Raw genomic sequence first — 26,854 nt, forward strand, 5'->3', positions numbered from 1 at the left:
GGCCATATTAGGTACCTAATAAATGTTTGTTGACTTGTCAACAGGAGACAGGGGGAAGAGCAGGCATTGGCCAGGATAGTCTGCAAACTGAATAAGTCAGTCACCAAATAAGAGAACTGGCCATTCTTCATGTGTGAGAGGAGAAATGAGTAACCTCTAGCTATCTTATCCTATAGCTGAGGGTTGAGTAATCCCTCTTAGCTCCCACCACTTGATACCTGAGAGAAAGAAATCAAATCAACAGTCCAAATGTGCTGTTGACTTATCTTTCCTAGCTCTGCTTTAACCCACTAGACTCACCAGCCTCCAGTTCCAGCCCTCCTGCCCTCCAGAGTCATGATGAAGAATTGGTGAATCCATCTCTCACACAAGAAAATAAACCAGAGTGAGAATTCAGTCTATTATCAAATCAGGCTCTGCTTTTCCCTACCAACCTGACATGCATCCTTTCCCCCGTCTGGAAAGCCAGCACAGAGAAGTGTATTGCCCTTGACAGGCCTCTTCAAAGTTAACAGCATAGCTGCACACTTCCTCTTGGTCAGGATGGGCAAGTCCACTTGATGCAAGACTTGAGGGAGGTGGCCATCTAGGAAAACAAACCAATAGGGAAAGGTAATGGAGCATGGAGTCCACTAGTCTCTTTCACATAGAGATTGCCAGACCCATGTTCCCAGGGCTCAGGTTCAAAGGCTTGTTGTATTGAGTTGTTGGTGGATCCAATGGGATGAGATGAGGGCTACTTACTCTCTTCCAGACGACCCCAGCCTGCAGTGGTACAGATGAATCCTGGCTCAAAAGTTTCCCCCTGTGTGGGAAGGCATACGGGCCCAACAAATTGGCCTGTAGGAAATGAAAAGAGGAACTTGTCCAAGCCTCGAGAAGATACACAGGCCTCAGCCTTCCTGGCAGGATACACAAATGCACCTATATCTTTAATGAGTAGTCAGGGCCTCTTAGATTTGCTTTGACCCCTAATTTTGCTTCTTCTGATACTCCTGGCAAGCATCCTTCCCAAGCCTTTAATTATCATCAGAGTGACAGGAAAAAGGGACAGCTAGGTGGCACAGTGGATAGAGCACAGGCCCTGGATTCAGGAGGACCTGAGTTCAAATCCAGCCTTAGACACATAACACTTACTAGCTGTGTGACCCTGGACAAGTCACTTAACCCCATTGCCTAGCCAAACCAAAACAAACCAAAAAACAAAACACAAAAACCACCACAGTGACAGGAGAAGCATCTGCTAGGCAGGGGTGGGGAACCTGCAGCCTTGAGGCTATATATGGCCTTCCTTCTAGGTCCTTGGGTGCAGCCTTTTGATTGAGTACAAGTTTTACAGAACAAATCCTTTTATTAAGGGAATTTGTTCAGTGAAGTTTGGATTCAGTCAAAGGGCTGCACTTGAGGACCTAGAGGGCCACATGTGGCCTTGGGACCACAGGTTCCCCACTCCTGTCCCAGAGAACACCAGAATCAAGGAAAGCCTTGGCTCTCTTCTCCTTTACCTTCTATAAACATGGGACTGCAATGGAGAAGAATTATCAGCGATGATAATGACCATTGCCCAGAAAATGCCTTTACCCAACCTTCAGGTCAGACCTAGACCTAAAATTAGATCAGGCTTCACAGATGAACAGCAGCTTTAGAGGGTACTCATGAACTTGACTGTCAGAGCACAAACTGGCCTGGCCCGGGGGAGCTAAGGGGATGGAAGCCTGGATTCTCTCTAGCCTCAGACAGTTACCAAACTTGAATGTGCCATTCATCTTCAAGAGGGCAATGTCGTAGTTCATTGGTTTTCTGAGTGTGAAATATGGGTGTCTGATGATAGTATCCACAGAAAGGGTCTGCTCTCCTTGTTCTACCACATTCATATCATGTTCTCCTGCAGTAACGTTCAGAAAAGTTTTCATATCCCTATAGAGAAGAAATGTAGTTGAAGGAAAACAAGGGAGAAAGCATCCACAAAGATCCAACAGGCCTCCATTAACCAGCACTAATTAAATATCTGTGTGTGCAGGGATCTGGACTAGTGCCCAGAGGGAAGTCCTCCTCTATCCCAATGTGGAGATTATAATGTGTCCTATAACTAATTCGAGAGTCCCATTAGTACAATATCCTGCCTCCAACTTTGAACATGAAAGTACTCTATTTCTGCCATGAATAATTACATGACAAAGGGGGAAATACCAGCTGACCTCCAACCATGTGACTGTCCATTCTTACTTATGCATGACACAGTGAGCAGCTGTGATCACCCATTGGGCAGAGATGATAGTTCCTCCACAGAAATGCTTTTCTCTTCGTTTCAGTGACACCTGAAGGACAAAAACCTTAGATAATAACAATGTCTTTCATTTGAGAATACTTTACAGGTTACAAAGTCTTCTCCTCCTTAATCTCATTTGATTTTCATAATAGTACTATAAACTGGACAGCGGCCCAAGTATACAAATGAGGATCCCAGTTCTCAGGAAGGTAAAGTGATTTGACCGAAGTCACATAGCCACTAAATGTTTTTAATTACTCAAACCATAGAATAAGAGGTTTGGAGGTGGAAGAGACCTTAGAGCCCATCTAATCCAATTCCATTTTAAAGATAAGGAAACTGAGACCTAGAGAGGTTACATGACTTGCCCAAGATAGCACAGGTAGTAAGTGAAAGAGACAAGATCCAAACCCAGGTTTTCTGATTCTCAATAAAGTACTCTTGTCCCCTCTTCCATGCTGTCTCCCTGGTGTCTACTTTCTCCACCACACCATGCTTAGATGGAAAAAGAGGCAGAGTGAAAAACTACATTCAAGAAATCCTCAAACCTTAAAAGCCCAGAAACTAAACAGGACCCAAAATGGTGACCCAGAATTCATAGTAGTTACAAGGTCTGAACATGTCATGCCACTACTCAAGATGCTATTGCATCTCAAATAAAACTCCTTTGGTATTTAAAGCCCCTCACAATCTGGCCCCATGTCTACCTTTCAAGACTTTTGTCACAATTCTCTCCCTCATGCAATCTACATTCAGACCAAAGTGGTCTTCTCGTTGCTCACTGGACGTGGCATTCGGTCTCCTGTTTTCATTATTTTGTGCAGGCTGTCTCCTTGGAATGTTCTCCACTTTCCTCTCTACCTTTCATAATCTCTAGGTTCTGTCTATGTTTAGTTCAAGGGACTTTCTTGATTCTCCCCTGTTACTGCTCTCCACCACCTTCCCCGAAAAATTACTTTCCGTTACTTTAAGCGTATATTATATGTATGTAACCTCATAGTAGGATGTAAGGTCCTTGAACATAGGAAGGGTTTTGTGTTTGCCCTTTTGTATTCTTAGCAGCTAGCATAATGACTTATGTATAGGAAGTACATTGAACAACTAGAAATTGTAGGCTAGGGTATGTCAGACACCACCCCACTCCTAGGCTGAGGTCTGCTTACATAACAGTGACCAGCGCTGGTTTCATAGTGTTGTTTTCATTACCATATGAGATAGTTATTTCCACTGCCCATCCATCACCTTCTGGAAATTCAGCCTGACCCTGGCTTGTACCTTATCTACATCTCTCATTATATCACCCTGGTTTCAAGGGGAATTAGTCAATGTGAACCTTCTCTTTTGGATGTAAGAACCAATCTGGTGGCTCTGACAAAAGGCACTTTTTAACCCGTATTTGGAATTTCCCACCATTTCCTGGGAATATGCATGGCCTCAAAAATAGGGCTTATTTCAGATTTAGAAAAAAATCTCATGCAAGAAACCTATCAACATCATTTGTGTTTTGATGGAAAAAACTTGGAAAAATACTGAAGTTTCAATATTTGGAAAATATTAGAGGACCCATGGAAAAATGCAGAAGAAAAGTACAGAAGCTTTTCCTGCTCCTCCAAGATCACCCCAGATTTCAAGGCAAGTATTCTATGATTATTTGATGCCAAAAACCCAACTCTCATCCCAACCCCTTCATTACCCTACTTTCTACAGTATTCCTTTGGGTGAAAAGCAATTCCTAAGCTTTTTAGCATCCTTTTGTGTTTTATAATATGAGTTTATATGTGTCCCGTTAGGCATGTCCATGTTTACTCTGAAATGGAATTAGAAAATAATTTAGATATGTGCAGAAGTGTGTGTCCCTATTTTCTAGATAGATAGAAAAAGTAGATGGAGACACAGTGAGAGACTCAGAGGTGTGGAAAAAACATGTCTACATGGGAAAATAGCTAATTCTCTATAGCCCAGAAGTGACCTCATTCCATTATAGGCCTTCCATATCAACCAATGATTCATGGAGAATGAAAATAAAGGGCAAAAATTGAATTCATAAAATTGGATGTCACAATGAAGGGAGTATAAACTTTAAACTTAAACTTTATATAAGGACAAATACAGCAATGCATGATGAGAAGCACAAAAATACATAAATGGAAAGACTAGGACCATGCATTAAGTCTACAGTCCAACAAGAAAGTACCTGCTAAGTCTATACAGCTAGGAGAATCAGGAATTCAAATCACAGGAGTCTGGTTTTGCTTCTGTTTCCTGGAACACTATTTAACTCCCCTGTATATGTATTATCAACAAGGGAATAAGATCATCCATTGTATATTTAATTTTGCTTTTTCTGGAATATATTTGTTTAGAATTTTTGCTACATTCCTGTTCTGGCAATGAGTATGACTAATATTTTTATTAGAAAAACTATCAATTTTACTCTAAATGTATCAATGTACCTGATTATGACTTGCTGGTGTTTCAGAGGTTAAGTTTCTTTCTTTGAGAAAGTATGTCTCTTTTCATAATGCAATCCAACAAGGAAATAATTTCAGATATATTTAAATGTCAATAAACATGTATTAAGTAAAAAGCACTGTATTGAGGGAAATGCAGAAATAAATAAATCACTTGCCCTCAGAGCTCACAATTTGTCAGGGCTATATGACACAGACACAAATGGCAGCATACTACAGGGGAAAGAGTGCTAGGCTGGAAGTCAGCAGACCTGGGTTCAAATTCTGTTTCTGCCGTTGGTTACTTTTGTGACCATTAGCAAGTAATTTAATCTTTCTGGGTTTTAGTTCCCTCATGAGTGCAATGGAATTTTGGATTAAGTAACCTGGAAGGTCCCTTTTGGTTTGAAATCTTTGATCCTAGGAGCCTATAAACACAAAACAGTTTGCAAAAAGTGTATGAAAAAGGTGTAAACCAAATACTAGTGGAGGCATGAAGCAGGAAAATGTACATTATAATCTTTTCCTAGCAAAGGGGGTCAAAGAAGGTTTCAATAAGGAGAAGGCATTTGAGATCATTCTTAAAGAATGGACAGAGTAAACATGTGGAAATAGGGTCAGTGGGAGAGTTGGAATGGACATTCCAGTTACAGAAACTAGCAAGAACAAAGGCACAACAGAAAGCATATATAGGGGATGGCATTTCATTTTGGACACATGTCTTTTTAGAAGCCCATCTAGAGCACATAGCAAGGGAAACATACTTTAGCATGTTTTCAAAGAGTAATGAACTGGCCCCAAACTCCCTGACAGCCCTTCAGATATGGCACACATTTTTTTCTGAGAAGTGATTCATTCCTGGCAAGACAGTCATTGCCTAGTGCTCACCTGCCATGGATATGCTCCTTTTTCAACTGGGCTTCCTCCAACAATTCGACTAAAATGGCCCAAGTAATCCCAAGGCTGGTTGTCTATTGCACTTCGTCCACACATGTGACCTAGGGACCCAGATCAGGGAAAGCATGAATAGGCAGTGAGCTCCCTGACATTCCAGTCTTGCAGAGAACACTCCTGAACCAGAAGTTCAAACAAAATCCCATTGACCAGTGTAAGAGTAGGGCTCCACTGATTATTTCACCCACTTAAAAGTGATTACCATTTTAAGGTAATTACCTTTATTCCTGAGTGAATCTAACAGAACTGAATCTGAACAGAACCTGTACCTTGAAACAATCAAAACCATCATGTGAAAGATTTGGTCATGCCCTAAGAAATCCATATTATCTATTTTATTATGTAGTCCCTAGTCTGTTCTTCTTTCCTTTCCACATCATAAAACATAATTTAACAGTATCCTTTCCAAAGGCAGGAGTATCACAATAGTCTTTATATATTAGGGATAGCTTCCAGAAATGGACTATGTCCAGAAATGGCCACTAAACTAATAAGGATATAGGCATCTCAAAGCTGAAACGGACTTAAGCATTTCTTTACTCCAATCCCTTCCTTCATCTTACAAATTAAGAAACTAGGGTCACAGGGGACTTTCCCAGGTTACCACCCAGAAGAAATGGTTCCAATGCTTAATTAGTTCTCTTGCCAATGAATAATAATAAAGAAAACCAGCATTTATGTAGCACTTTAGGGTTTGAGAAGCACTTGTATGTATCTTAATAATGTCTATTTTGACAGTTGTATTTCTGACTTAACATTTCATTCAACCAACATCTATTAAGTGTTTAAAATCTATCAAAATAATCATTACTGAATCTGAAAAAAAAAAAAGGGGAAATTCAGTTTCTGCATAATCTTTCTCCTCCCCCCACCAAGTTAATTGGTTGGTGTATAGTGTTTTTATGTAACTTTGAGAGGTAGCTTAATATTGTAGAAAAGGAAAGGAAAGGAAAGGAAAGGAAAGGAAAGGAAAGGAAAGGAAAGGAAAGGAAAGGAAAGGAAAGGAAAGGAAAGGAAAGGAAAGGAAGGAAAGGAAAAAGAAAGAAAGGAAAGGAAAGGAAAGAAAAGAAAGGAAAAGAAAGAAAGAAAAGAAAAGAAAGAAAAGAAAAGAAAAGAAGAGAAAAGAAAGTACTGAATTTGTGTCAGAAAACTAGGTTCAAATCCTCTTTGTACAACTGTAGGACCACCGGCAAATCTCAGCCCTCTGGGCACCATGAGTTGATCATTTTAGCTCTTAATTCTATGATCCTTGTCCAATAGCCCTTAATAAACACATTGTCAGTTAATAAAACAAAACACCCAATTTGGAGCACAACTGTCAGCAAAGGCATTCAATATTATCAGACATTCTTAATTTATCCACATAACTTCGTCCGTTTATGTGGATCTCTTTCTTCTCCTCTAGAGAGTATAAAGAAATGAGGGCAGACAGGGGCCTTGGGGCTTTGGAGAGGAAAAAGAAGTCAGGAATTCAACTCGGGAGGGGACATTCCCTCTTTCATTCCTCGGCTTTTCTTGAAGATGGGGCCCTCTCCAGAGTGAAAAGACACATTTTTAAAATAAATTCTTGCTCTCCAGCGCACCAAACACAGAAAACATCTTCCAGAAATGAAATGGAGAAAGTAAGCACTTTGGAAATTTGATACAAAATGAGGAACCATACTTCGTGTGGGAATCTCTGCTGTATTGTTGTTCAGCCATTTCAGTCATGCCCAACTCTTTGTGACACCATTTGGGGTTTTCTTGGCAAGGATACTGGAGTGGTTTGCCATTTCTTTCTCCAGCTCATTTGACAGATGAGGAAACTGAGGCAAACAAGGTTAAGTGACTTGCCAGGGTCACACAGCTAGTAAGTATCTGAGGCCAGATTTGAATTCAGGAAGATGAGATTTCCTGACTCCGGGCCAGCTATCTATCCACTGAGCCACCTAATTGCCCAATCTCTCCTGCACAGACATAGAAAATGGACTTTACTGGCAGAAACTGAAGGTCAGGCTCAGTTCTCTAGACTTATCATAACAACCTACCTCAGACCTGAACCACATCCATAAAGCCTGAGTTCCACAATCTGGTTTCCCCCTTACTCCCTCCCCTTAAATAATTCATCTATGTTTAGCTCCTTTGGAACAGAAGACAATCCTTAAACAATGAAATAGGTTGATTTTCTGTTGCTACCATTTGAACGACTTTTATAATAATTTTTGTAATGTTTTAAAATTTAGATATACTATTTCCTGAAGTGAAACTCACTGAAGCAAAGCCAGGAAACATAATGGTTCTGGGGGCTGGCACCAAGACAATCAGGAAGGAATTTGTCAAGAACCTCTGTTGGCTTATTTTTTAAAGGGAAAAGTACCATTTGCAAAAGCTAGAGTAGCTATAAATTTCACGTTTTCCAGAAGGTTGATACACGACATGTGTCAAAGGTATTCAATTTTTTCTAATATATTGACTATTTTCCTAATGAAATGATTAGAAATTATTGTAATTGGGCAGTACATTCAAATGATGAAAACTATTGTAGATTTACTAAGAAACCTTAATAAAGTTCAACTCAAGTCTTCCACTGCCTGTTCAAATGTCAATTAATGAAATGCAACATAAAACAATTAAAGTAAGCAATACTCATGTGGTACAATTTGCCCCCTGCATTCCCCCAGAGAGCTCCTGCAAAGAAATGATGAGCTCTTATCACAGAATCCTGCATGTATTTCCAGGAAGACCCTCTCCATGAAAAAATGCATGTAATCATGGCTCATCTCAATCCTACCTCTCAGAAGAGACTGAGATGCATAGTTTCCTGCTCCAAAACAGACCATTTCCAGAAGTAAAATCAATTCCCAAGTTGTTCCTGACATTTTAAGGCTGAAATGACCCCCCAAAAGCTCAGGAGAGAGTAGACAGAAAAGAACTGTAGGAGAGAGCAGCAATCAGCCAATTAAAATGGAAGTTATTTATTAATCCGTAGATAAAGGACTTAGCCATGCACATCTAGCTCTTCTGAATTTGTCCAAGTACAGTGGCTTCTTGCTAAGATCATTATAACTGAATACATGTTGGAAGCTGTCTCAGAAACAGCCTACCCAAGACAAGGAGATGACTAATATTGTAAAACGTTACGTTTCAACAGCTCCATACCACTCAGTTGGTCACACTGACATTGCCAGAGGTATCAAGGAGAATCACTTCTAAGCAATTTATTTCCAACCTTCATTGAGCATAGCTGCCCCCCTGGTATGAGAACGTTCTTGCTCCCAGGGGTTAAGTGCCCTCACTTAATAGAAACAACCAATTCTGAAACATTTTTCAGTCTTCTTGACTGAGGGGTAGAAGTGTCACTAAATTATTAGAAGAGGAATAGATATGAAAAATAATTGGTGAACAATCAAAGGAAACTTGCTGTCTCCATGAGCTTTGTCACTGTTCTGCTGGCTTCCAGGGCACTCCCAATCTTCCTTTATTACTTCTTCATGCGGATCACAGTCTTCAAAAGCTTAGCTTTACAACATCCTAATATTCCTTCTCCTCATTTCAGTTCAGTTCAGTTCAAGAGGTAATTATTAAGTACCTACCAAGTAAACACTGTTCTGGCATTAAAGGAGATATAGTCATTTTCCTGTCCAAAAAGACTCTATAGTAAAAAATAAAAGTAACAATGATAATTTTGCATTGGAAGACAATATGATTTCACTGACCAAAATATAGCACTGAATTTGGGGGAGGGAAAGGTTGTAGGGAGAGAGAAGTTGCTACTGAAAAATATGCAAAGCAATGGAAAACCAGGTGGATAGAAGATAATGACCTTGCCTCCTTCACTTTTGTTATAGGTCAAATCTATTTGCATTACAATACTGACAGGATCTTAAAAATCAGCTTTTATTCATAACTCAACTTCCCCTTAGCCCTAAGGAGTTTCTTTGCCAGAGCCCTCTGAAATTGTTTTTTGTGACACAGTACCCCCACAAAGGGTGAAATGGGAACTATAGGAAATTTATCTGCCTAAGTCAGAAACTTGTCACAGAGTTTACACTTTGATTCAACCCCAGACACAAGGAATCAAAAAAGATTTGATATTATCTAGACATTCCTCCTGGTTTTTGTTCAGCAGCCCTTTACCTGAGTATGGCAGCTCACAGCTTTTAGTATGACTAAATAACTGTCAGCCTACTTGCCAGAGAGAGTCTTTCTAATCACCGTACCCTTGCAGACAGGAGCTGAAGGTAACCCTGAAAAGGCAAATCCAAGAAATTGGCAGCAATGATCAATGCCCAGCAACAAACACAAGACCAGCAGAGCCATGGACCCAGGAGAAAATGGAGACATGATGCCCAATAGAAAGTAACTGAAAGCATGGGGCAGCTAGGTGGCACAGTGGATAAAGCGCTGGCCCTGAAGTCAAGAGGAACTGAGTTCAAATCTGGCCTCAGACCAAATACTTGACACTTACTAGCTGTGTGACCCTGGACAAGTCACTTAACCCCAATTGCCTTAAAAAAAAAACAAACGAAAGTAACTGAAAGCAGTGTGAAGCTATCACTAGAGGACATGAGCAGCCCTAATATATCAGACATGTGATTTGCCATGGCCATTCATGTACCCTGGTCATACAAGTTCCCTATGTGTGCCTTCTATCATGGTCTCTGGTCATACAGGTTACCTCCATGTGTTTTCCCAACTCATGTATGCCCTTTCCACATATTATACATGTTATACATTTGTGGAAGGATATATACCTTGTATGCATGGAGGACTTTTAGTATTTTGTTTACTATGGTATTTGAGGAAATAGCTTCTGTTTGAACTAATGTATCTCCTGATTGGCTGGTTTAAAAAAAAATTACGTAGGTATGGGTCAATGAACTATTTGGCCTTCAGTGATTCTAACCCTTAAAGTGCCTCAAACCTGGGGTAACATTCTGAGAGTGGTAGTTTCTTAGAGACTATATAACATACTACAGTTACATGGAGTTTTACTTACTTTTATATTTCACTCATATATTCAAAATAAAGAGATATGACTCACACTCCAAGAATTGACCTAACTCCAAAATACAAGTGTCAAAACAAAGTGTAAAGTGAGGACAAAGACACTTCTGTGGCATAACCACCTGAACTCCTAGCCATTTGTTCTAATCTTGAACTTTGCCCAGGAGGTTCAGTTACTTGCTTGAAATCATACAGCTGGTATATCATGGAGTCAGAACCTGAACCCAGATTTTCTGACCCCAATTCTAGTGATCCTTGTATGAAACAACAGTCTCTGACACAATCTAGTAGAAGAGGTAAGATGTAGCCACATAACTGTAATACAAAATAGATGTTCTAAATTTATCATTGACATACAAAGAGCTATGAGAGTTCCAGTGAAGAGAAGGCAATTTCCAAATAGAAGAGTCAGAAAAGGTTTCGATAGGGGAAGTCAAAGATAGGGCAAGAGGTCTCCAGAGAATAGAGGGCTTTGAATACCAAGCTAAACTGTTTAGGTTTTATGTAGGGAACAATAAAGAGTTGTAGAAGATTTGGGGGGCAAAATAATTATGGTCACGTCTACGCTTAAGGAAGTTTTCTCTGGAAACCTTTGTGAGGTACATTGTGAAGTGGAAAGAGACTAAAGATGGAGAGAGAAGTTAAAAATCTACTGTAACAGGTGGCACAATGGATAGAGTCAGGAAGACCTAAGTTCAAATCTGGCTTCAAAAGCTTCCTAGCTGCATAACCCTGGGCAAGTCACTTAACATCTGTTTACCTATGGGGATAATAATAACATCTACCTCCCAGGTTTGTTGTGAGGATAAAATGAGATAATAATTGTAAAGCCCTGGCACGTAGTAAGTGTTATACTTTGTCGTTCAGTCATTTTCAGTCGCGTCCGACTCTTCACGACTTCATTTGGGGTTTTCTTGGTAAAAATAAAGAAGAGGTTTGCCATTTCCTTCTCCAGCTCGTTTTATAGATGAGGAAATGGAGACAAACAGGATTAAGCAACTTTCCGAAGGTCACACAATTCACAAAGATGGGTCTTCCAAGCCTGGGACTCTATCTACTGCGCCACCTAGTGGTCTTAAGTACTATATAGACATTAACTTGTTATCTAGGGTTGCAAAAATTGAAAGAACAGGTGAAATGTGAAAAAATTGCACAAAATAGAAGAAAAATATAACTTGGTATTGGAATTTGGATTTGAGGAAAAAGGATAAATCCCACATAACTCCTACACTTCAAGTCTGAATCACAGTCATGGAATTTCAGAGTTAAAAAGACCCTTAGAAACCATTTAGTCAAACCCATAGGGAAAAAAAAATCTCTAGGACAAAATACATGACAAACAATCACTCAGCATCGAGACTTCTAATGAAGAAGACATTACCATTCCTGAGCCAGCCTTTGGGATTCCTTTGGACTATTCCAGTTGTTAGAAGTTTGTTTCTTTTTCTGACATCAAGCTAAATTTGCCTCTATAACTTTAACTTGTCCTATCCGGTTCTCCATTCTGGAGCCAAACAAAAGTTGAATCCCTCTTATACATGACAGTCTTTCAAGTACTTGAAAACAGCTATCTTTCTTCCACCTGCTTTCTCTCCTGCAGGCTAAAAATGCCCAGTTCCTTAAAAAAAAAATGCTTCAAATGGCAATGTCTGAAAGTGCTTTATGATCCAAGGTGCACTCCACTGACCAATTTCCAGTTTATCAAAGTCCTCCCTAAAATGAGGACCCCACAAGTGAACACAATATCCAAAGGTAATCTAACTGGGGCAAAGCATGATGAGACTATCACCTTTTTATTCTTGGAAGCTATGCATTTTCTTAAGGCACCCTAAGATTGAATTCACTTTCTTGGTTGTAATGTGAAACTGTTAATATTGGGCTTGTAGTCCATTAACACCCCCAAATCTTTCTCAGATATACCGTTGTCTAATCATGCTTCCTACATTACACTAGTGAAATAGATCTCTTGAACCCAGGAGTCAGATTATGTTTATGCCAATTAAATTTCTTCTTAGATTCATCCCTAGCCTGTAAACATTTTGGGGGAGTGGGAAGATCCTGATTGTCATCCAACGTGATAACTATCCCTCCCAGCTTTGTGTCATTTGAAAATTGAATAATCCTGTCATTTATGCCTTTGTCCAAGTCACTGATAAAAATGTTAAGCAGTATAAGGCCAAGCACAGATCCAAGAGGCACTCTACTAACAACCTCCATCCCAGTTGACATGGAAGCATCACTGATTATTCTTTGAGTCCAGCCACACAACCAGGTCTGGATCCATCCTTAAACTAGTCTAGTTTGCTCTATCATTTCCATAAAAATAATAAGATAAATAATAAGATACTTCAGAAAATGTCTTATTAATATCTAAGTAACAATATCTACAGCAGTCTCCTGATTTACCAGTTTAGTAACCATGTTACACACAGGGATTGCTTCATTTCCCAGGGCATGGCTAGGCTGACTTCTACAAATTCACTTCTACAAATGCTCTATGAGGTACACCCCCAATACGTCCAAATGAAGAGAGTGAAATGAGTCAGGAAAACAACATACACAATGACAACAAGATTGTAAAAGAAAATGAATTTTAAGAGCTTCAGAACTCCTCTCTACACAGAAAATAATCATTACTTTAGAAGACTGGTGATGAAGCATGCCTCATGGTAGAGAAATGGTGCACTGAAGGTACAGAGTAAGAAATAATTTCATGCATGGCCAATTTGTTTTATGTGACTGCACTTACTTGTTACAAGGCAAGCTTGGTGGGTGAAGGGTTGGGGAGGGAGGAATTAGTAATAGTGATAGAGATACAAAATAAAGGAATTAAAGAGCATCAATAAAATATTCAAAAGAAAATGAGAAAACAAAAAGGAGAACAGGAAGGGACACAAATAGCACAGTTTTATTACTGTATTTTAAATTTTAACATGTACTTTGAAAACTTTATGTAACAGAAGTCAGGCATGCATGTAGTCCTTTTTGTTGTTTTTTCTCATAAAAAGAAAACTTTGGGACTGTTTGTATTTCCAATGTATTAGAATGCTTGTGTTTGTTAATTGTTAAATTCATAATTACATATAACAATAATATATAACATAATCTTTTATTACATGCATAATTTTTCTGTATTTAACCATATATTACATTTGATTATATATGATAATCTATAATATGTACTTGTGAATGTAATACATTATATATGTTATATACAATTACACATACACATATATGTGTATACATATATATACATATGCATATATATACATATATATGTGTGTGTGTGTATATATATATATATACATATATATATATATATATATATATATATATATATATATATATATATATATATAAAAATTTCTGTGCACCCAGACTTAATTATTTTACTCCTCTTGCTCACTACCTATTGAACTCTACCTGGTCCTCAAGGTTCAACTAAAGTATTAATAGCTCACATTTGTTTACATAGCAATGTAAGATTTGCAAATTGTTTTATATGAGTTATCTTATTTGATCCTCACAACCACACTTCGAGGTAGGTACTACTTTAAAGATGAGGAAAATCAAGTCACTTTCATTAGCCTGTGACACATTTCCTGCCTTTGTAGGATATAATTCATTTGAACAAGTATATGTTAAGCACCTATTATGGGCAAGGCACTATACTAGGCACTGATTAAAGAATGTCCCTGCCTCTAGACATAGTCAAGACAAAAATAGACTGTCCAGTATAGGGGGAGATAGACAAGATTTAATGCAGACAAGAAGTCATATCTGGGTCCCTGAAAAGATATGGTCTCTAAGGACATTTATAAAGTAGGCCTCAATTTGGGAGTGCCTAGAATGGTTTACTTCTGCCACCTAGCGGGGAAAAGAAGAATAACACCTCTGTGCAGTAAATTCTCTACACCTGCCTCGTGGTTACAACCTGTGGCCCACATAGCACGGTCATGGGCTCATGGAGCACCTTATGTGCTCGTAGCTTGCTTTTCTTTTATTTGATAGAGAGCCAGGAAAGAAAGTCCTCCTTCTCGCCGATCCCAGGTGTCCAGAGGGTAAAGCACAAAGGCAGAAAGTTGTGGATCTGTGACTGTGCCCCATTCTCCCTAATTCAAAGGACTCACAGTCTTAGAGTTGAAAGAATCTTCAGAGGCAATCTTGAGTTCCAGCATGCCTGGAGTGTAAATTGTCCTTCTGAGAGCAATGAAGAAATTAAATTATTGTCCACACTTGTTTATAATTCGAATCCTAGTTGTGCCACCATTCTTTGGTGGCCCCGCAGGGTTTTCCTGCCGAGAGGAACCATGAAATTGGGTAGGCGATGTTTTGAAAACGAAGGCTCCGCTGGGACTCGAACCCAGGATCTCCTGTTTACTAGACAGGCGCTTTAACCAACTAAGCCACGGAGCCCAGGTGATAAAAGTAATTGAGTCCACCTAGAAAAGTGCGTAGCTTGCTTCTGTCAGAAAGTAAGAGCAAGTCAGAGAAAAGAGTTTTGAGGTTTCCGGTACCGAAATATCGCTCCTTCACAGTCTCACGTTCTCTGGGATACGTTGAAAATACAATTTAGAATTTAGCCTTGACACAAGTAGAGTTGAATGTAATTTCTTCCTCATCCCTTCCAGAGTGTCCGACCTACCCGGAGTCACAGATTTAGATAATCTTGGAGGTGTAAGGTCCCTCAGAAGTAGTCCAGTTCAACTCATGTCTCTACAACGTCCTGGACCGGTAACAATCCAGCCTCCATTTAATAAACATTTTTTAACTTAAATGAACCAAATCTCCAGGGATAGGGAATTTTAAGTCTATCTGAATATTCCAGAGCATGACAACGCCTGGTTCTTTACAATTCCTAATCTACTGGGCTAATTCAGACAGAGTAGCAGTGGATTAAGGGGAAACCCAGAAATGCTGGAGATGTCAAACCAAAATGAGACAAACTTCTTTTTAATTTTTAATTTTATAATGTGTATAATGTCTTTCATGGGACAGTAGATTTAGAATTGGAGGGGAGCTCAAAGGTTATCCACTCCCATTCCCTCATTTGCTAGATGAAGAACCTAAATATTAGATAGGTAAATTGATTTGCTCAGACTAAAGAAGATATTAAGTAGCAGAGCTGGGATATGAGCATGTTGTTGGTAATGAAAAATGGAGAAAAGGCGTCAGCTATTGTTTAGAAGTTTATACAGAGGTGTAACCAGTAACAGAGAGTACAAGAGCTAAAAATGATGGTTATCAACAAACACTTAACTGACTGGCAGAGGAGAGAGAGATTGGTCACCAAACAGCACCAGTTTAGAACAGAAATTCTTTTGCAAAATCTTACAGAAAAGAATTGTGCAAGATTATGATCAGCATTACCTCATGAATTAAAGAGAAACAATGGAAGGTTTATCTGTGACTACCTATCTCATCCAGGCTGGAAGTGCAGTGACCCCAATACTGAGCAGCAGAGAAGGTTTAACTTGCCCTATTTTTTTTTAAACCTGGGCTGATTCACCCCTCAAAGCAAGCTGAGGTTTTTATACTTCTGTGGCTCACCATACTGATATCAGACTTCAGGATTCTAGCACCAAGCAATCCACCAGCCTCAGCCTCCAGAGTAGCATGTGCCAACATACTCAGCACAAAATCAGTTTAAAGAAAGTTTGGGGAGTGATCTAATTAAGCAAAGTCACCCCAAGGGAATTTTAATAAAAAATGCTAGAGGGGCAGCTAGGTTGTACAGTGAACAGAGCACCACCGATCCTGGAGTCAGGAGAACCCAAGTTCAAATCGGACCTCAGATACTTACTAGCTAGCTGTGTGACCCTGGGCAAGTCACTTAACCCTCATTGCCTCCAAAAGAAAAAATTGGGGGAAATAATGCAAGGAAAACAACTAAAAGTAGAGTTTATAAACTTTTTTTTTACCATCAAATACAGTAGAGCTGCCATACTTGGGCTAACAACACAATCCAAAATGTCTTTTTAGAGAAACTAAAAGTGGCACGGAAAAGAACAAACTTGGGAAAAGCAGTTGGATTATAGCAAATGTACAGGGAGGGGAGAATTTGTACTGGGGTCAAAACAATTGTGAGGGCATTGAATTGTAGATACATAGGGATATGTAAGGATAACAAAATTATGGGGAAATACTGGGATCTTATTAATACCAAAAGAAAAAAAAATAATCTGAGGGAGCCTATATTATCTATCTAAAACTTATATGCAAATTATTTCTACATGTATAGTTGGAGGAACATCTACCAACATTCCCCTTGTCATGTAAAATAGGTATTTTTATTTCCATAAAATTTATTGAAACCTAGAGACTCCATTGGGTCAAAAGATCGAAATAGGTATTTTTTATTTCCATAAAATTTATTGAAACCTAGAGACTCCATTGGGTCAAAAGGCTCAGTCCATTGATGTAGCTTTCTGGTTGCATAAGTGCAAAGAAGCCGTGAGAAGTTCCAGTTTCTCCTTCAGTTTTTTGTCCATCATGGGCAACACAGAATCAAGGAAGTTATGTTCAGCCTAATCAGAGCTATATCTTCACTGCCTTTTTCCCAGTATGGCTAAGTAAATTTCCTTTGGTTAACTGCTAAATATCCCATTAGTATTTCACTTCCTTCATGTGATGTACTATCACAAACTGAGAGTGGCCTGGCCTACTATAAAATCATCAACATAACAGTAACAATACTAATAGTCAGAATTTACTTAACACTTTTTCAAAGTGCTTTACAAATACTCTTATTTTAATTTTGCAACAATTCTGGGATGTAGGAGCTATTAGTATCCCCATTTTACAGATGAGGATACTGAGGCAGAAAGTGGGTAAGTGAATTGCCCAGGATCACATAGCTAGTAAATGTCTGAGGCCAAACTTGAATGCAAGTCTTCCTGACTTCAGGTCCAGTACTGTTTTCACTGCAGGACTTCTTGCTACCATGTATAGAGGGCGTCCAGAACAAAAGCATTAGCTTTCGCAATCAATATTTCACAATAAACCTAATATTTGCCATCACAAATTTGACTGAAAGATGTAGAGCAGAGGTGTAAAATACCACACCTCTGAGCTGGCCCACATTCCCTAGTTCTGCTAGAACCAGATTAAAATGTAATTGGGAAATAAATAAAAAATAAAACAAAACGTGATGTTAGTATGTGGTTTCTTAAGTCAATATGCAACCTGTAGGGATCCTTATGCATGATTTTTATTTGAAAATTTGAACAATTGAAAAGTAAGGTAAACTGACAGTTCCCAGCATTATCAGTTTATTAGTACAACTCAAATCTGCTAACAAAATGGGTCAATGACTACCTCAGTAACACCAAAGACCCAAGTGAGGAATGACAAGGTATTTTCTAGCAATTAATTAACAAGATGACAGAGCAAAATTTCAAGCTACATAGATACGTCTTCTGATTTTCTATTTGTGAATCAGAACTGAGATTAAATCATTTGGATCACCCCTTCTGAAACCTCTTTATCCACTGTAAAGTCAGGAGATCAGACTTACAAGACAAAGGCTCCCAAGCAATGGGAGCCGAGTTACTGCAATATTTTAAATTAATAAGATTTGACCCTTAGGTTAACCAGGTTTCTCTGGAAAGTGGATGATGGGTGGAATTACAAAGGTGGAGGTGGGTGAAGTTTACAAGGGGAAGGAGCCAGGAAAGAAAATATTAAACCTAGCTTGATTAAGTCTTAGTAAAATAGAATTAAAATCAATTTTCAATTTTACACCAGAGATGTGGAGAATACAAAGTCCCACTGTACTTATTGTTTTGAGTATTTTTTTAAATTGTTTTGGTAGAGCAAAGCACTTCCTAAAGGTTCTCTTCCAATAAGGTTGCTCTCCTCTATATGACATAATTATTTGATATACCTTGAAAGGGATAACCTGGTTCAGAGAGAAACACAACCATCAAATGCATTCACCACTATGACAAGAAATATAGCACAGATTCCAAACTGAAGAGAGATTTCCTAAATAGATTATGAGGTCCTCCAAATGCTCCTGTTTGTAGTTGACATCATGCTGGTTCCCCCAAGATCTAGGACATTACAGATCCTCCCAGAAGACATCTATAATCGTTCAGAAGTCTTTGTCCTAATCATCCAAACAAGAAAAACACATAGAAGAATGTCTATTGCCCAGATTAGGAAATGCAATTAGAGGGATGATCGATACAGCCTGCTCCTCAGTATATATGCTGGGGACAGATAAATGGACAAGTTGAATCCAAGATTAAATAAGAACAGAGTGGATTCAGTTACCTTCAGGAAATTGCAAAGTTCATTTAATGATCCCAGCCTTCTTCCAGAAGTGAAAGTCCTTTCGTTTATAATACAATATTCTGTCATTTTTGTTAAATGGCTGAAAGACATAGAATTTAATAGATTCTGAAGAGATTGCATGCAGTCTTGGGAAGGGAGGTGGGGAGAAAAATTTTAAACACAAAAGCTTGTTGAAGTGATTGTTGATAAATTACAATAAATTAATTTTTAAAAAGAATGAAATTTTGAAGAAACAAAGGAAAATAATTCCAGCAATGAGGAAAAAATGGGATTTCTTTGAAAAGAATGATGTGCTTGCACAGAGAATTCTATTTCAAAGACCTTTCATAACCTACCCCCCTCCTAACTTTCAAGTCTTACAATTCATTATTCAAAATACTATTTGCTTTTTTTTTCTTCTGTTTTGTTTTGTTTCTTCTTTCTTGTGGTTCCTCCTATTAGTTCTAAGTCTTCTTTACAACATGACTAATGTGAAAATATGTTTAATAGGAATGTATATGTAGAGCCTATATCAGATTGCAAGCTGTCTTGGGGAGGGAGGAAGGGAGGGAGCAGGAGAAAATTCAGAACTCAAAAGCCTATGGAAGTGAATGTTAAAAACTAAAAATAAATTAATAAAAAAAATGTTTAAAAGAAACAAAAAATAGATTCTGAAGAACTAAAAATGATTATCATACATAGTAATGGAGAGCTTATAGAGTGTGAGCAGCAATAGAAGTGAAAAAGAAATAAGTAGCCCTAAGATTAGTAAATGTGAAACCCTGAAGAGACTTCTAGGCAGTTGGGGTAGGTTTTTAACCATAACAAACTAAACCTAAAGTGTTAAGGATTGGTCAGGGGAATTCCCCGGTCATCTTAACAAGACTGGGGAAGATGAGCAGGTGTTTTTCACTCGGCCTCTCTCTATGAAAGGTGTAAGCATGGATATCAACAAGCTTAAATCGGAGTCAGAATACTTGGGTTGTCACCCCAGCTCTACCACTCGTTTGATGAGTGGGCCCAGGTACATCAGTTTTCCTCTGTGGGCCTTGATTTTCTCATTCTAAAACGAGGGAGTTGGATTAGATGATCTCTAGGCCCACTCCCAGCCCTACACCCTATGATTCCATCTGGCTTCTATTCTCAATCCCAAATCTCCTGTCCGTTCACCATCATCTTTGGATAATCTGGATTAGCCATACATCTCTAAAATGTGGCAGCCATTACTAAATGCAATGCCTCAGATGTAGAAGGACTGTGGCAGAGTAGAGTAAAATGACCACATGGATTGCTCTGGACACTATGATTCCCTAACCACCTGGGGGAGCTTTTGAGCAATTTTGGGCTCTGGAACCGCAGCTAGGTTACAAATACCTCATTTGAAGCCCTCTCTATCAGGCAGGACTGCTACATGGGTAGCTACCTCACTCCCTCCTTTCTGCCCCTCTCCCCATTAGGATTTGGGGTCCAGGAAACATGCAAAACTGAGGAACTTCCCAAACCTCTCACATTAAAAATGACAGCTCACTTCTAGCCTGACATTCTGAGTCTGATCTCCCCCCTCCCTCAAAAGGAACAGGTATCTTAGGGCAGAGATGTGAAACCTGTGGCCTCAAGGCCACATGTAGACTTCTAGGTCCTTGGGTGCCGCCTTTTGACTAAGTCTGAGTTTTATAGAACAAAACTTCTTATTAAGGGAATTTGTTCTGTGAAGTTTGGATTCAGTCAGTGGGCTGCACTTGAGAATTTAGAGGACCATATGTGGCCTCAAGACCAAAGATTCCCCACCCCTGACCAATATCTGTCTAAATTTGGTCCTAGATATTTCTGGGAGATTAGTGAAAGTCTAACACTAGTCTCCCCACTTTAATTTTCTCTGCTCTAACCCCTAGTGAAGCTCAATTGTATAAAATGTCTCTCCTTCTTTAAAGGAAAATTCCCCTTCTCTATTATCTATATTTGTGAACGTTAAGCAAGACTGGTTAGGGTTTCTTTGACTGACAGATTTTGTTGTATTTTAAAGACTTAAAAACAAAAGAGATGACTTAGGAAAAGATGGAAACTTGCAGTTTTCCCACTTCCCCTGTCCTCAAGCCTGGAAGAGTTGGAAGGAAACAAGACTTCAAGTGAGTAAATAACCCAACAAGCATAGTCAGTTTCCTCCTGGAGAGAGAGAAAGGGAGAGGAAATGGTTGTCACTCTCTTTCCCCATAACTTGATTAAGCACTGCAGATCTCTCTCATTCTGTAAGTCATGCACAGATAGTCCCCATAATTTCTGAGCAATAGAAAGACAATTTGGACAAGTATATGGAGGGTAGATGAAGAAGATGAAGTAGATGAAGAAAAGTGATGGGAAGTAATGAAGCCAATCAGAAATTATTACAGTTTTCCAGGTCACCTTGCCATCTTTCTCCAAAGACAATCAATTGCACTCAATACTAGATGGGGAAAGGTATGGTTAAAAATTCATGTAAAAATGAGGTCTTAGTGGAGTTCAAGATCAGTAGAGTCCCCACTGATGTGTTGGCAATGCAGCCAAAGAAAAGATCATTGCATACCATAGCATACAATAGTAATCTCTTCTGGTGTCTTTGCCTCCTAAATGGTTCATTTATTTCTGGCTGCCACGTTTTAGGAAACGCGTTGATTCAAAGGTCCAAAGGTGGGGCAGAGATGGTGAGGGGACATGAAACGATGCCAGAAGATGACCTGCTGAACTGGGGGTATCCTGCCAGGAGAAGGCTTAAAGGAAAGCAAAGGTTGTAGGACTGGAAGAGGTATTAGACCTCAACGAATCTAAAATTCTCATTTTAATACTTGAAACCCAGGCTTATAGAAGAGCAAGCAGGTGGCCTGGCAGGGACATGAACCCATATCCTTTGACTAAGAATTCCGTGCTCTTTCTGACTCATCTGTCTCTCCTTGACATGACAGCTGTTTTCTGGTATTTGTAGGGCTATAAAATGAAAGGGCGATAAGATTTGGCCCCGGAGGCCAGAACTTGGAGCACTTGGGTGAAAGTTGCAGAGAGGCATTTTTTGGCAGGATATGATGGGATATTTCATAAGCATTCTCTCCAAGTAGAATGAGCTGCATAGTTAGAAGTTAAGTCCCTCAGTCCAGGGAGAACTGAAATTTATCACAGCTGGAAAGTCATCTCGGTTTGAAAGTCATCTAGGTTTAAAGGCCATCTAATCCAGCCCCTTCATTGTACAGATAAGGACATCGAGGACCGGGGGAGTCTAAATAAACAGTTCAAGGTCTCTTTGAGGGTAAAACAGTGTTTCGAACCGCAGCAGCTAACATGTGCAAACCGAGGCTGCCCGAGTGCTTGCCGGGGTAGCTGAATAAAGAACCAGACAGTACTGGCTCTGACGTTCCTTCCAGTCTCGAGACTGTCCATTTACCGAGAGGACGAAAAGGAGGAATGGAATCCGTAAGAGATTCCATTAAGAGATAGTTTACTTCCTTCTGGGTCTGAGATAACATATTTATCCAAGCTTCCAACACAATGGGGAGGGAGTAGGAAATTGGGGTAGGAATGATTCAGGAGGAAAAGACGAGAAAGGTCCCCCACTGGCTTCTCTAAATTGGACACAAACAGAAAGGCTGCTTTCATCCACACTCCCTCTCTCTTATAGATCCAAAAGAGCTTAGGTAAGAGGCTCTGTGGCTTAGTTGGTAAAAGCGCCTGTCTCGTAAACAGGAGATCCTGGGTTCGAATCCCAGCGGGGCCTTTTTTTTTCCCCCCAAACCTCACTCGTATTTTGAGTCAGACACAGAGAGAGAGAGAGAGAGACAGAAGTAGAGGGGAAGGTTTGGTTTCCATTTTGGCTAGAATATAAAATGTGTGAAAAAGAATAAGATAAATAAGTCAGGGAAGGTAAGTTGGCTCCAGACTATTGAAGGATTGAATGCCCTTCAAGGAAGTGTAAAATTTACTCACTAAACAATGGGAAACTATAGAAAAATTTGAAGCAAAGGCAAAATAAAGCCATATCCATAGGTAAGAAAGCTAATTCTATGGCTGAACAAGTTGTTGTATATGATTGTGATAGAAATACTGTTGTGCTGTAAGAAATGAGGAGCAGGATACTCTCAGAAAAACCTGGAAAGATTTATGTGAACTGGTACAAAGCGAAGTGAGCAGAACCAGGAGAACATTGTACACAGTAACAGCAGCATGGCGGGATGAAGAACTGTGAATGACTTAGGTATTTATTCTCAGCAATACAATGATCCAAGACAATCCCAAAGGACTCAAGAAACATGCACATCTGCCCCCAGAGAAAGAACTGATATTGTCTGAATACAGACCAAAGCTTCCTTTCTTTCTTCTTTCTTTCCTTCCTTTCTCTTTCCTTTCTTTCCTTCTTTCTTCCTTCCTTTTTTTCTTGGACAAAATGACTAATACATGGAAACCATTTTCTGTGATTTTCTATTAATGAGTACTGTGAGATATCTGTTATACTTGAGGAGGCCTAGAAAGCTTTACTCCAGGCCTTGATTTCTCAGCTCCTTCCACATCACTTTCCCTGCCCTGCCCCATTCCAACTACTGCTAAATTCTGCTGTCTCCTTTCCCTCAATCATCTGTTCCCTATAATAATACCACACTTGGTCTTTCCTTCCTTTTTCTCTTGGGACTTAAGTTTCTATATGAAGGAGGTGGGTAGGCCTAGACTGAGTTTGGACTGAGTTGTATGGTCTTTAAGGCCACTCACTTCAATCTCCAGTTAATCTTAACCTGTCTAAAAGAAGTCATTATCTACCCGCACACTTGAGGGTACACACACACACACACACACACACACACACACTTCTTGCTTGCTTGAGAGTTTCCCTTTGGTGACTGCTCAGATTTGGAATCCCAGAAATTTTAGGAAAGACAAAGCAAAGGAGACCTTCCTCAGGCCCAGAGTCACATTGGTGTTAGTAAAACAGACCTGGGGGCATGCCTCTGACCCATTCCAGGAGGTGTAGATAGTGTGAGATGATAATAGTGAGGGTGGGGTCCCAAGTTGTCCCATTGTGAAAGTAGATCTCCATGGGCCCCAAAGGACTAAACTTGAAGAGGTTGTTATTCAGTCTTGAACCTCTCTTTGTGATCCCATTTGGGGTCTTCTTGGCAAAGATACTGGAGTGGCTTTGCCATTTCCTTCTCCTGCTCATTTTACAGAGAAAAATTGAGGCAAACAAGGGTAAGTGACCTGCCCAGGGTCACACAGCTAGGAAGTGTCTGAGGGCAGATTTGAGCTCAGGATGATGAGTCTTCCTAAATTCAGGCCCAGTGCTCTATTCACAGAGCCACCAATTGTGGGGAGAGAGAGAAGAAAGTGGGGAGAGAAGAGCTAAAGATGAAGGAATCACAGGGCGACCTTCTGGGACATGTATCAGAGCACTTTGGAGAAATGCTAAACTCTCAAAAATAGTCATCAAGACAATCAGACCAGGAAATTTCTGAGGACAATTGGGAAAACTACCCTCCCCTTTGCATGCCCCCATTCACACATTCAAGACATCAGATCAAGACTCCCATCCTTTTTCTCCTTGTCCTGAGTCAAGTGGGTTGCTCTGTTCTATCTCTTTCTCTCTCTCACTTGGTATTATCTCTTCTTTCCCAATGTGCTCCACTTGTTCCAAGTCTACCTATTTGCTTCTCTTTCCAACATTTTTGGCACTTTCAGAAAGAATCTGTGCCCTCCTAGTTCTTCAGATAGTGGATGGTGTCCCCTTACACAGGACCTCTGGACAGGAAGTCCCACATTTCTGAGCAGCTGAAAGAAGAAAACCCATTATCACATGCCCTATCCTCATAATGGCCAAACACATTTTGTGGAAAATTGACTCGCTTATGCACCAGACATCTCTGCCTTTCCCATGTAAAATTTCCTCATATACACAAGGGATACCTACCTACCTTTAGGTGACCAGAGGGTCAAGTGGTTAGAGTGATAATGAATCCATCGTGTTCTGCATACTTGGTTCTTGTTCGGCTTCCTATCAACCCCAAGTCACCCCCAAGCTCAAATGTAGAATTAATATTCCTTTCTAGCTGGGAAGGACCTCAGAGAAAATGAGACTCATCAGCTGGACTCAGATCTCATGTCACTTTTTCCTAGAACATGGAGACAGGGGCATGTTGGCCAATGCCCACCATTAACTCTAAATTGGAAAGGAATCAAAATTACAGGATGCCAGTATCAGTCCTGCTACCTCTAACATGCTAAGCAAGCGTTCTACCATCTAAACTAATGGCTCCAAACCAAATAACTGGCTCACAAACTACTCTGATCAGACTTTAGAAGGCTACATACCTCTAATGCTTGGGGGACTGCCTGCCTCTGAGAATCTAAGACCAAAGGAAGATTCGTCAGATTACAGTGGGTGGACAAGGCCAGAGACAGGAGGGAAAGATGGGAGGAAAGCTTCTGAGGACAAATATAAACACAGAGCAGAGGCAAATTTGAAAAGAAAGGCAAGTAGGGCAGCCTCTTCCACCTCCACCTTCCTTTTTTCCCCACTCACACTTTTTAGCACTATTACTCAGGTAACCATGGCCTCTCTCCTCTTAATGGCTGGACAAACCCAGAAGCATGAAATGCAAGGCCCTTCCTGGCAAGAGGTCCCCAGCTCAAACTAGACGTATTCAGTCTACTGTCTTACTTTGTGCAGACTTTCCTTGGCCAAAGACCAATCCTCATTTCTGCTGCAAAATTCTATTATACTCTGCTCATGTGAGGCACAGTGTAATGGATACATTGCCCACTAATCCTGAGAAAGGACATTTGTTCCTGGCTAGGATCCAGTAGAATGTAAGCTGCTTGTGGGCAAAGACTATTCTGGTCTTTGTATCCCCAAGGGCTAGCCTAGGAATTTGTAAACAGTAGGTGCTTCATAAGTGTTTCTTGTCTTTCATGGCATCAGATCAGGGGGATCCTGTAAGGCCTCAGTCCAAGATGGCAGAAGGGGAGGCCTACACTGGTCCTTTCCCAGGTTGCTGGATCCCAAGGTAAGACTGGAGGGGAGAGAGAAAAGAAAAGGAGTCCAACTGGAATTCTAAAACAGAACTTCCTGCTTAGGAGCTTAGTATTTTAGCAACAAGATTTGGACCAGGCACTGGGAACAAATTCAAGGGACCAGGGAAGGAGGCTGACCTTCCTTTTCCAGTTGCTTTTGGGTAACATTTAGGGGGAGGAGTGCCACAGAGGAAAGACAGCAAAGGCGGGTGACAAAAATCAGAATTCTCCCTAGGAACAGCCTCAGTTCTACCTGGTGCCCAACCCCTTTCCAAGTGCTGGCTCCCAACAACTATCCTGCTAGCAGTCCTAAGAAGCTGTGAACAGTCAGTCCCATTCCCCTAACTGAGCCTTCTGAGCACTGGGACTGAGCACAGTTTGTTCAGTCAAGCACAAAATGTGGCTACGAATAGCTTGTACTATTTATTGGGCTTTATTTTTGAGTTCCTTGGGATATGTATGCTGGATTCTTGAAAGCCATTCTAGTGTGGCACAGACTTGGGCAGGTTCTATCAGTCTGGGAAGGTTTCATCTCTGCTTGTTGGATTTTTGAGTCTTGTCCTCCAATTATTTTCCTATTTCTTTCTCTTTACCTCTTGCTTACCAGAGAGAAGAACAGAGAGGTGAGAGTCCCATAGCTTTGGGTGGGGTGGATTTCAGGGCATCTAAAAACATGGTATAATTATCTCTCACTCCTTCCACGGCCTTAAAGTTTTAGTTATCATAGAAATATTGCCACCCTGCCCCCCCCCGAAAAAAAAAGAAACTATCACAGGAAGGAAGATCATAGAGCTTCCTATAACGGAAAGGATTTGGGGACCAGTAATTGAATCTTGACAACAAAGATGTGGAAACCAACTAGTGAATTGTAAATGTCCATTCTAGTACTGGCCCAACT

At 40.0% G+C, this 26,854-nt stretch overlaps 1 protein-coding gene and 2 non-coding genes across 3 annotated transcripts in view; 1 reads left to right on the top strand and 2 right to left on the bottom strand.

Annotated features, from left to right (window-relative positions):
- LOC110221029 (ovochymase-2) overlaps nt 1-9,996 on the bottom strand; it is a 31,029-nt gene extending 21,033 nt beyond the window's left edge. Inside the window, exons 1-6 of the mRNA XM_021005394.2 lie at nt 9,873-9,996; nt 5,608-5,717; nt 2,227-2,318; nt 1,745-1,917; nt 745-840; nt 435-586 (exon numbers count right to left, since the gene is read on the bottom strand). Of these exons, the coding sequence (XP_020861053.2) occupies nt 435-586; nt 745-840; nt 1,745-1,917; nt 2,227-2,318; nt 5,608-5,717; nt 9,873-9,996 (747 nt within the window). The remainder of the gene's footprint in view (nt 1-434; nt 587-744; nt 841-1,744; nt 1,918-2,226; nt 2,319-5,607; nt 5,718-9,872) is intronic.
- Nucleotides 9,997-15,001: 5,005 nt separating this feature from the next.
- On the bottom strand, nt 15,002-15,075 carry TRNAT-AGU (transfer RNA threonine (anticodon AGU)). The gene has a single exon. It is a non-coding gene; the product is annotated as a tRNA-Thr (tRNA).
- Nucleotides 15,076-22,601: 7,526 nt separating this feature from the next.
- TRNAT-CGU (transfer RNA threonine (anticodon CGU)) lies at nt 22,602-22,675 on the top strand. Its single transcript has one exon. It is a non-coding gene; the product is annotated as a tRNA-Thr (tRNA).
- Nucleotides 22,676-26,854: the final 4,179 nt, after the last annotated feature.

The sequence above is a fragment of the Phascolarctos cinereus genome, unplaced genomic scaffold, assembly GCF_003287225.1.
Source record: "Phascolarctos cinereus isolate Bilbo 61053 unplaced genomic scaffold, phaCin_HiC Scaffold_9;HRSCAF=440, whole genome shotgun sequence".
Lineage (NCBI taxonomy): Eukaryota > Metazoa > Chordata > Mammalia > Diprotodontia > Phascolarctidae > Phascolarctos > Phascolarctos cinereus.